Source organism: Plectropomus leopardus, chromosome 4 (genome assembly GCF_008729295.1).
Source record: "Plectropomus leopardus isolate mb chromosome 4, YSFRI_Pleo_2.0, whole genome shotgun sequence".
Classification (NCBI taxonomy): domain Eukaryota; kingdom Metazoa; phylum Chordata; class Actinopteri; order Perciformes; family Serranidae; genus Plectropomus; species Plectropomus leopardus.
Window position 1 is genome coordinate 5,669,432 of NC_056466.1, and position 11,963 is coordinate 5,681,394.

Below are 11,963 nucleotides of genomic sequence, written 5' to 3' on the forward strand. Positions count from 1 at the left end.
AAAACAGCTGCTTTTTGTGGCACTATCTCAGCAAGAAAAAACACACAGGGTTGCTATAAAATGGCTATGGTTGGGAACTAAAAGCCCCTGAAAAAACGAATACATTTTACAAAAAAACATGTTTGAGGCTAAAAAGTTGCTGGAAATACAGTAACTAGTCACGAAAGCACAACCACTTTTTTTCTTTGGTCTTAACAGTAGTCTGCAGCTTAGCAGGTGTCTCACCTAGGTGTCTTTTGTTTGCGACAGAGCTTATTTTCTACAGTAATCCAAAATCCATTGGTAAAAACTTACAGGCTCTTTAACAAGGCAACCAGGGCAACGCTAATTTGCGGATCAGCTTACAAAATAAAGGTCAACCCTGCAGCCCTCCCTCTATATGAGGCTGTCAAAGTCTGGGTTTTATGGTGGCAGACAGGTGCAGACATGCTGCAACTTAAGTAAAAACCTGCAAATAGTCTAAATGGAAGCAAATTACGAAAACATCTTCATTAAGACATATGCGCAGCATTTGGAGAAAATGCATGATGCAAATATCACAACATGACACAAAAAAAAAGCTGCGAAACCACAGCACAACACATTAGAAAAACTACAGTACACCACAACATGCGTGTGTCCAGAGGACACTTCATAGTGATGAACACATCTGGACGCTCTTGTTTTGGCTGCGGTTTATGACGTCTGCTGTCAGTGATGTTGGAAAATGAGCTAAAATGTCATACGGCAGCCGACGAAGGCAAATACCTTCCTCTGACGTAAACTTACTTCCTCTTTGTTCAGGGATTTAATATTTTAGCTCATTTTCCAACACCACCGATGGATACCTGACTTCAGCAACATAAGTCACAAACTTCAGCCAAAGAGCGTCTGAAGTGTGTTTCCTCTGTAAACACCTCCGACGTCTCATAGCTTTTGCCACTTGTTTTCCTAATGTGTTGTCGTAATTGCAGCACATTGTCCAAAACCTGTGCATATGTCCACATGAAGATGTTTTCTTAATTTGCTCCTGTTTTGTCTTAATTGCATGTTTGTTTTTTTTAAGTTGCAGTGTGTTTGCCACTGTCAGCCACCGTAGAGTTTTCCAAATCAGCAGGGTATATTTAAAAGTTTTGCTCTTTTTATTTGCCATTTTTTCCCTCTGCTGCTCTGCTCAACGAGAAAACTCTGATTGGTAAACACAAAGAGGGGATTTTGGCTGGAAAGGCTTGTGACTTTAAGAAGATACCCACTTGATTTGTTTAAAGCAGAGTGGTGCAGCCTCATAGTAACTTCAGATATATGTTAGGACTGTGCATTTTGTCCCCCATCATTTACACTGAAATTATTTCAGGACTTGATCTCCTTAGGGCCAGTATAAGACAGATCTACACATCTTTAAACCCACATATTTATACGATGCTTTCCTGCAGATACAGTATACACAGCTGGTACTGTGCTGTTTCATCAGGTTTAATGCACAGTCTGCATTTTCTGTGTAAGCCAACATGACTGGAGCTCCAGCAGCAGCCTGACAGACAAACAACATGTTGAAGCGGTGCGGAGTGAGGTAACCTGCAGTCCTTCGTGGTGATTATTAAGTGGATTAACCCCTTTAGATTAGTCTCAGCCATTTCTCCCATCTGTCTACTGTTACGCTACAGATCTGCTACTGTACAACCACCTCAGGACACACACACACACACACACACACACACACACACACAGAAACGCTCATACACAAAACAAAAGTAGCATTAGAAATATGTGCACATGACCATGTGAGCAAATCTTCCCCCACTGACCTACTGAACTGTATATCTGTGTGTGACCTGTGAGTTACAAAACAAACACACACACACACACACACACACACACACACACACACACACACACACACACACACACACACGCTTGCTCACATGCTTACATAGATATGCTCACACAGTGGCCTTTGCCTCACATGCAAGAAAACACGCACACATGCACTAATCTCTGATTAGTCGTTGGTTATTATTTTCCAGCCGAGTGAACAGGAGACATGCAACTTGTGTTGCACGTCATGCATGTCCCTCTGCACAGACAGATTGAGACTCTTTGTGGACATTTTGTCTCTTTGTAGTTGTTTTACTTTCTTATGGTTGATTTTCCATCAAGAAATGTTTGTCCAAAGATGTACAAATCAAACAATATATGACATTCTGGGGTTATATTTTATAATAATTGGTGTCCGAGTTCCTCTGTGTGAAGCCTGTTTGGCATTAAACCCCGTAAAGTTTTATTTGATCTTTTTGTTGCATGTCTTTGTGGGGGGTTTTCATCTCTGTAGACGTTTTGCATCTCCTTGTAGTGGTTTGATTGACTTTCCGACAACAAATATGTATGTGTGTTTGTTTTTTTCATATTGATAAAAATTGATTAAGCTTATTCTGAAGAAGGCCTGACCGAGTTACAGAGGACACAGAGGACAAGAGTGCACACATTCCTTATGATTTCTTATCTCCTGATCAGCAGCAAAAAATTAAGATTAAATCTAATTTAAGAAATAAAAATCACATAATTACATACAAACTTGTACCCTAACCTCAAGATATCACATGTTTCATCCTCCCACAAATTTGGTTTTTGACAGTATTTAGAGGAGGTACAAAAAAGTTTGTAATTAAGCAGCATATAATTGTTTTGTCTCTCTCTGTAAACGTTTCGTGTCTCTTTAAAATCATTCTGCATCTCTGTGTAGAATTTTAGTGTTTCTTTGTAGTCATTTTGTGTCTCTTTGTAGTTGTTTTGAATCTATTTTTAGACATTTTGCATCTCTTGTTTTATATCCGTTTTGTACCTTTATAATTGTTTTGTGTTTTTATAGACATTTGAATTTCTTTGTAGTTGTTTTGGGTCTTTTTTTGTTATTTTGTGTCTTTGTAGATGTTTCGCACCTCTTTGTAGATGTTTTTTGTGTCTCTTTAGAAGTTTTGCATGTCTTTGTAGACATTTTTTCTGTCTTTGTAGAAACTGATGAAGTTTATTTTGAAGTTTATTCAGAAGAATGTTTCAGTCTCTACACAAATTTGGCTACAAAAAGTACAAATCAAACAAAATATTACATTTTAGGCAGCTATTTTATTCTAATTGGTTTTCAAGTTCTTATATGTACGGCCTGTTTGGCATTAACCAGCAAAAATCAGCACATTGTGCATCATGATTTGTATGACAAGTGCACATATAAACTCTGATCCTGCAAGCATTTCACTAATATGTGGAACTGCAGCAACATGCTCAATTCAACTTTCTGGTCAGGAATCACTCAAAATTTGGTACACCGCATCCTTCTACCCAGCCATAATCTCTCCAGGCAGATAAAAAAAATAGGCATGGTTATCTATTGCAATGTGCTGAGAACTGCAACCACATGTAAATGAAAAACCTCTGTACATTTTCTGTTGAAATAACAAATTTAGTAGATTAGGCAGCACTGATACAGCTTTGTGATTTTTTTGTGCCTTCTAGTGTTAACTGTGTAGCACAATATTCAGACGTTTAAGTGTTTCTCATCAGTCATCAAAACCTTTTAATTACTAGTTGTTTTTTTTTGACAGTGAACTGGGGATGCTGCAGTTCATGGTCGGCGTCCGGGGTGAGCCGCTCACCAAACTATGTTTATATGGAACGTCTCATATAATTTTGACCCCATACAAACTATTATTTGCATCACAGTCTGAGCTGCTACTACACCAAACTACTGAGGATTTTATTCTTTGCTGCTCCAAAAAGAACAAACGCTCCATGAAAAAACAAATCATGTAAAACTAATTTCAGCAGCTCTGAGTGAATCTCCTGTGAGTCAACCCGTGGCTGAACTGAGACTCATTTATATTCGGCTCTCACATGATACCAGTTAACTGAATGTTACTCAGCCTATTGATTTCAGTCAAGTCAGTCTATAAGTTCATGCCAGGAAAGTGGCCTGATCTGGCCCCGTATACACACTGGATGTCATTAATACTCAATTAGCCGCCAGGCCTCGGGGCAGGGAAGGACAAAAAGAAACCACAAATGTGGAGACTCGGCTCTGCCCTCAGGAGAAACACATGCATGCTTTAATGCAATAACAGCGGTCAGATGCGGGTGAGAGAAGCATGTGACGTAAATGTCACTGTGACATCCTGCACAGGTGGGGATGGTCAAAACTAATACAGGTAATCACACACATATGAATGATGGGTTTGGTTGCCATCTGATATAGATAAATAGCCCCATGAAAGGCAAAGAAGTTCTGTTTTAAAATGTATTTTTACTCTCTGGCTTTTAACTCACTAAGTGTTGCCCTTTCTGTATTATGGTCCTTTTGTCTTTTAAAGTGGTCTCTGTGTTTCTTCTGCACTGTTAAAATGATCTCTCTGTGTTTTCAGTGTGGTTTTTGTTATATATATATAAATAAAGATATATGTATGTATATAGTATGTAATTGGTATTCTCCGTGTAGAACATCTGTGGAGCTTCTGAGCATGCTCTTTTTTTGAGTTGCCTGAAAGTGTGCTACAGTTTGGCCAAAAATCTTGGTGCAAATTTGGAGTTGATATAATTTAGGAACAAAGAAAAGCAAACAATAATCAAAATATTCATATCAACAGCCAAAAGTGACTGAAATGACAAAATTCTGAGTCATAAACTGGCCAGGAATACAAACCACTACTCAACACCATATACTGCAAATACATGTATAAACGGGCTAGATAAGAAGTAGTACTGCTACTGCAGATAAAATGGAGAGAGTAAAAGAAAGGATAAGCAGAAGAGAGGAAATGAAAGAGTGTATATTTTGCCTCTGAACCAGCTATACACGTACATACACACACACACACACACACACACACACACACACGCGCACACACACACACACACACACACACACACACACACACACACACACACACACGGCCCACTTGCACTGAACTCTTAGAAATCTGACCCCTTGAATGTGTTAATGAGTGTGTGTGTTGAAAATATGGAAATTAGAGGCCCGACAACAAGCGGCAGAACTGGCCAGACAGGTCACAACCTCCCACCACCACACACACATCTGTCACCGTGACCTCCGACCTCCCACATTGTTAAATGTTTCATCAGGGCGCAGCGGCTGGAGAACGACCCCATTGGGGTCCTCACTCCTCTCCTCGCTCCCTTTCATTAACGTCTCTGCAGATCTTTAGTCACGACAAGTCGTGTTTGTTCTTTTGTTTGATTTGCAGCATCGTTTCCGCGCAGAGATTTTATCTGAACTCATTTCACAGCGACATAAATGTAGGTCACTTCTGAAAATAGCGGATGTTTGACTGAAGGAGAAACCAGTTGTTTCACTTTGAGCAGGATGAGCGAACACGAAACATTCACAGCATTTGTGTTTGGCTCCACCTGGTGGTCGGCTATGACCAAAATGTGAGATCGAGAGATTCAGCTGTCACTATTGTCAGTCCCTCAGTCACCTACAAAGCCAGAGCTCATAACAAGTTTACAAAATTATAAACTGAAGCCAAAAGTATGTTGCTATCAGCAGCCCAAATATCAATCTTTACCATTTGTTCTGGACTTAAGAAATTCCTAAATCATAAGCAATAGAATAAATTAGGGCTGCACAATTAATCAAATATTAAATAATAAATATTCTGTGCATTCTGTGATGGCATGTTTATTTTTAGTTAACTAAAACTATTTTTAGTAAGTTTTAGTTTTTAGCCTATATTTTGGGCAGAATTTTAATTATATTTTGCTTTCAGGAGATGCACTGAACTCAGGTCAAGAAGAACCTTATTTTAAGTCTTACATGATGCAAATATTTGTTAGCTTGCAGGAATGTAGCACATTTTAAAGAAAAAATGCTCTGTTGATTTAAGTACAAATTTATTCATATTTTGCTTCTAGTAGATGCACTTTGAAAAAGGACCAGTCTTGTTATGATGCTAAAGTTTGTACATCAGCAGGACTGTGGCACAACATGGAAGTGTAAAGTTATGTTTATTTAAATGTGAAAGTGCAATTAAAATACTTAAATTTCTATCAAATAATCAATGAATAATCCTAATCCCTAAAATCAATGAATGAATCATGATAAATAATCGTGATCCAAATATTAATCAAAAATAATGATGATTATCAATTTAGCCATAATTGTGCAGCCCTACAATAAATAAAAACAATTGTAGCAACATGATAAATAGTAAATTAGCTTTATTAATGGACATTTAATACTAATTTAACAGCAAGTGTTTAGATTAAGCTTTAAAAATAAAGAATCTGTTGAGATAAAATATGAGAGAAAAGACATACAGTGACGAACATTAGGAAGAAGAAAAAGAACAAAAAAAGCCTCCTATTAATATAAACAGACAGACGGACAGAGTTAAAGTCCTCCTTCATATTTTCTATTGCAGCTGCCAGACCTTTGTTACCAACCTCTCACCTGACTCAAAACAAACCACAGCAGCATTAAAGCTGCACCCACAGATGCAAAATCCACCCCAAAACATAGGAGAAACCTCACCAGTATGTTATTATTTTTATTTTTTAATTTTAAACAGGGATGTAAACTAAAATTTTACCTTCAAACCAGATTGAACATTTGCAGAAAGCTGCCTTAAGAGTTTTGGGGAGGATTTCACATCACTGAGGCGATCTTATAAATGTCAAAATAAAAACACATACTGAGACACTTCATTTTCACATACACGAACCGTTCTTCAGATTAATCTCATAGCACTCACTACACGTGGCCTGCGGTGCTTTTATCACCCTGGATTACAGACTGCAGCGACTCACAGCCTCAGCTGAGTCACAGCCCTTATATCCCTTATATTCAGAGAAGATAACAGAAATATTTCTGTGTCAGGTATCCAACTCCTCTTCAAAAATAAACGTCGCAGTGCGGGCAAGACCACTGGGTTTGTGCACACAATGTTCACATACAATGTCTCCTTTGTTTAATTATAGCGACCATAAAAAATCAGTTTCCTTCATACAAAATGAATCCAAACCTAAGTTGTTCTTATGAGAAAGCAAAGCAATTATCAGAATACTTCACCCACAGAATGACGAGCTGAATATCTCACCGCGTGTTACGTTAAAATTTGTAAAGGAAACTTTTCTTTTTTATGCTTCCGGAGTTAATGGAGAATCCAGAAAAAGGCGAACATTCCTGATGAATTTAATAACATTTAATCAAAATGTTTTTTCATAAACTCTTACAAAACTTGTACAGTATAATCCGAGTCTCATTTATCAAACATGCATTTTCGCTCAGACGTGGTATAAAATACTTAGAGTAGTGAGAATGTTTTAAATTGTAGTGTTTTACTGAAAATGCACGTGTTTGTGAAGTACTGAGCATAAGACTGGATAAATGTGACTTGGTTTTTACTGTGTGAGCTGGTGAGAGTTTGTAAACGGACGTTTTGATACAGTTTTGCTGTTGCTAAATGCAGCCCCACTTTCAATTTATGAAGGTTTGCCTTTTTTGGATATTCAATTCACCATGGAGACATTTGAGGAATATGTTTTCTTCACAAATTCAAGGTCAAAAGTGGTTAGTACCTGTTGTTAGAGTCGCAACGCCATGAGATTTTTATGTTGTAACAGCTGTCAGAGAATATATCACAGGTTCACAGTATTACAGAATTATTATTATTATCTATTACAATGACCCTAAATGAATGAAAAGATTTTTTGTTGAACAAACATTATATAATTGAAAGTCTAACCATTGTTTTTAATTAAAGTATTTTGAAAATAGCTCAAATAAAGGCGACATTCTTCGCCTAGCTACGTTTCTTTCAATATAGTAGACTAGTAAATGTACACAGTATAATAACATCTTTATGCCACCTGAAACCTTAACTGTTACACAGATGGTCACGTTGTGGGTGAAGTATTTCTGTAAGTACACTTACGACTGAAAAACAGATGTAGAATTGAAGACTGCCGAGAGACATTAAAACAATCAAAACAGAGACAAACACATTTTCCTCATGCCACTTTTGCTCTAAAAGCTGAATACTGAAATGCATTAAATAATTTAAGTTGATAAAATTACATTAAGTTACATTAAAACATTTAAATCCTCAACTAGAAGATGAAACAATACTTATAAATGGACAAATTTCAATGTTGGGAGTCCAAACGGGGTTTCAAACACCGCTGATTCAACAAGGAGTCTCGTTGTTCTTCCAAAGTGCTTAATCATCATCTAACAGTGAGCATCAAGACTTAGTCACTCTGTTTGCGTAGTTAGAGTCAGTTACTCATCGAGCCACATGGGCTGCAGGAAAGTCCCACGTCTGTTGTACAAGTCCGAGACAATAAACTGCAGCCAAGTCCTCCGGCCTGATCCTGCTGCCACGTTTTCTCCAGTAAAATCACGACACATGACCGCTTCCCTGGACCAGATGATGAAGCACCGTTCATTTTAAAATCCACGCTGCCACGAGCATTTGTCCACATTAACATAAGTGTCTATATCTCAGAAAAAAGGTCCCAAAAATGTGAATTGTGGTTCATTAATCCAAAGATGTTGATGTTTAAGAATCCTAATTTCTGTCTCAGTTTCTTCTCCGTGGACATTTGTCTCTTCTTGCTTCACTCTTTAAACAGAATAATTCTCAGTGTTGCTCCCAGTGGAGACTACGTCCTCATGAGAGCTCCTTATTTTCAGTCACAGCTCAGTATCTCCAGAGTCTCTACATCAGTGTGACTCATGTCTGCTGCACAGTGACAATCTCATGGCGATGAGATGATACAAACAGCCACAGATGTGCTGTTGTGCCTTTGTCTGCAGATGAGCAGCTGCTTTGTCTTCTAAATGTCCTTTAACAGTCAGTCGGGATAGATGCTTTTCACTTAGCGTGGCAGCTCTTGGGTTGAGCTCCAGGAGAAGAAGAGGAGCCCAGATGTCTCCCGTGGCTCCTCCAGCGCTGACGCAGCACAAAGTCATAGTTGGCGGAGGTGCACATGGCATAAAATACGTTGGCTTTGTCGGGGATCTGGAGCTCTGAGGCAGAGAGAGGAATGATGATGAAGTGCTGCAATTCATTTTCTATCAGCCTGCTGTATCTGCTCGTATTTCAGTGAGCGATCGCCGATGTTTGTCAGAATGAAACGGAGAGTCACTTTCAGGGATGATGGCTTTTTAAATCTATTTAGAAAGACTGAAAGCTTCATGGAAGTAAATGAAAACACGAAAAGAGTTACACCCCTCCATGTACAGCAGCATTATAGTTTATTAACGGCAGTGGCAGTGTAGGAACTGAATTTCGCTTCCTCTACACTGGATTTTCCAACATTTACCGTTTGTGTACAGAGACCGCAACTTTTTGTGCTGCTGGATCGCTGAATGACAGATTATTTGGGCCTTAAAACGCTATTTTTGGCCCATACCTGTTTTCACAAGGATGACACAAAATGCACAGACCCATCTGCAGGCAGCTTTGTCTGTGTGGCTGCTGTGGAACAAAGCTGGCGCTCCGATTTTTACCAGCAGACATCAGTGGGTGCAGCGAAACAGTGGGAGAGGTGCCAAAGCTGGAAGTGACGTTACCTGAGAGAAATCGGTAACAGTGAACGGTAATGTGTCTCCCAGCTCGGGCGTTTCATTTGTTCGCAGGTTGTGCTAAAACAGCGCACAGCTACAAGTTGTCAGGAACATCTGGCTCTTGTGCGGTTCTGCATAACGTGCATCAATCTGTGGTAAGGACGTGTAACTGTGAAGCATTTTAGGGACTTCACATGATAACAAAATGCTTTGAAAACGTTTTCAAACCTGCAGCGAGTTAAAGCCTGCGAATACACGCACCATGAGAACAAAACAGTGAGCCCTGAATGACAGACAGTCGCCTCTTTCACTTTGTTATTATTAAATTGTTGTAATTTATCAGATTAAGAAAAAAAACAAACTTAAAACAACATGATATCAGCATCACGAATCAACCACTGACAAAAATCACATCAGCTGACCACTGTACCTGATTAAATATTGCTGTACGTTTAGTTCAAGGTTGATTTTTCTCTTTAGCATAAAAGAAAACAGACGTCTGACTCCTGTATATTAGGCTTAAAGTTCTGGTAAGTTTTCGGTTCGATGCTGCTCGACTGGCAGCTTTGTAGTTCATCAGCTTTAAACGTTACGTCACGGTGGTTTTGCTTGCGTCTCGTCTTTGATCACATGTTACTGATGTTGTTTTACTGATTTTGACGATTTAAAACAGAAAAGAAAATGAAGCCTTTGAGCTCACCCTGTTTAAAATAACATTAGACTGCCTTGCAGGAGAAGATATTCACCTTTTCCGTTGTTGAGCATCTGGCAGAGGTTGAAATATTGGCAGCTGACGTCCTCCATGTTGTGTTTCTCCAGAGCCCTCTGAATCACCTGAGGCGTGTGGTCCTGACTGGTCAGCTGGAGATCAAACACACGCCAGATGTCAAAATACAACCGAAACTTACTCCGAATACACACACACATGTGACGATCACCTACATTTGAAAGCCTGTCATTTTATTTATAACATAGTTTTGTAGGTGTTTCCGCTTTTAATAGAGTGGCCTTATGACATAAAGTAAAATCGTTTTTAATGATCTACTATTTGTTTAAATAATTAATTAACATACTTGTGAACTGGCTCTGGTTACATGCATTTACAATCAGAAGTTATTTTAGATTTTTATTACATTTATTGATATTTTTTTTCTTCAAACACATTTGAAATGACTAAGTTGCAGCCTAAACTGATAATTTTGTCGTCAGAAAAGGTTAATTTAGTCTCTGCTAAAACTTATTAAGCTGATTCTTTACTCATCCACAGACTAGTTAGGTTTTTTATTATTATGTTTGGACTGCCGTCTTTCGGTGTTTGTTCATAAGTCTTGGTGTGATAAAAGCATTGCCACTTATTTGCAAATGTCACCCAAAATTTCTAATCTTTAAGATTTCTGATCATGCCTTTGTGCTATTTTTAAATCTTTTTCACTGGAACAGGTCAGCTGTGTTTCCTCGTAATGAGGCTGACACAACTGATGAAGCAACACTATCTACTTCCTCTTCTGCTTTCTTTTTGTTTGTTTTTTGAATTTCCTTTCTAAAGAAAGTGTTGGGACAACTTCAAACAAGCTGGCTGACCTCAGATACACCAGTTTACGCAACCGTTGTTCCTACCAGTATGCTCTTATAGACGTTTCCGTTGCTGACAGACTCCACGCTGACCCTGATGATACACGAGTCAGCGACCTGTTTGTTGTAGACGGGCAGCAGGGCCTGAGGAGAGCAGCTGGACGATGTCGGCTCTGGGCTCAGAACCAGAGAAGAAGAGCTCAGGTCTGGATGTGAGGAGGAGCTGGACAGACTGGGAGAGGAGGAGGACATGGAGCTGGAGGAGAAATCCTCTGTGACATTGTGCAGAGAGCCTGAGAGAGACTGAAAGACAAACAATTTTCCCAGTTTTTTAAACAAACTAAGTAGAAAATCCCTGTTTTGTGTTTTTAAACCATGTCCCTGCTGACGTCCACACGCGCTGACAGTAAAAACAGGAGGTGCTCACCTTGAGTTTGAGTCTGAGGGGGGAGGGCTGAGGGGCAGAGAGCTCCTCCATGTCCGAACTACTGGAGCCAGAAGATGACACACTTATCTGGTCGGCGTGGGTTTTTCTGAGGGAGCTGTCACTGACTGTTCGCAACCTGCAAACCATAAACACAGTTTAGTCGTATATTTTTGCCAAAATAGCAACAATACTAATATATAGTATGATATATTAAATCAACATTAAATATTAAAATATTTTTCTTTATTTTATTTCATATCTTTATTTAATTGTTTTTATTTGCATTTTTTATTTATGTATTTAGAAAAATATATTTATTTAGAGATGGTATCACTATTACCATGCCTTTATTTTATTTTTATTATTATATTCATTTTATTTCTCTTTTTATATGTATTTATTTTTACT

The 11,963-nt window shown here is 38.6% G+C and overlaps 1 protein-coding gene across 1 annotated transcript in view; it reads right to left on the reverse strand.

Annotated features, from left to right (window-relative positions):
* Positions 1-6,238: 6,238 nt before the first annotated feature.
* The window catches only part of rgl3a (ral guanine nucleotide dissociation stimulator-like 3a), a 27,162-nt gene continuing 21,437 nt past the window's right edge, over positions 6,239-11,963 (reverse strand). The window contains exons 10-13 of the mRNA XM_042484427.1: positions 11,556-11,711; positions 11,174-11,431; positions 10,303-10,417; positions 6,239-9,016 (exon numbers count right to left, since the gene is read on the reverse strand). Coding sequence (XP_042340361.1) covers positions 8,862-9,016; positions 10,303-10,417; positions 11,174-11,431; positions 11,556-11,711 — 684 coding nt within the window. The 3' untranslated portion in view covers positions 6,239-8,861. The remainder of the gene's footprint in view (positions 9,017-10,302; positions 10,418-11,173; positions 11,432-11,555; positions 11,712-11,963) is intronic.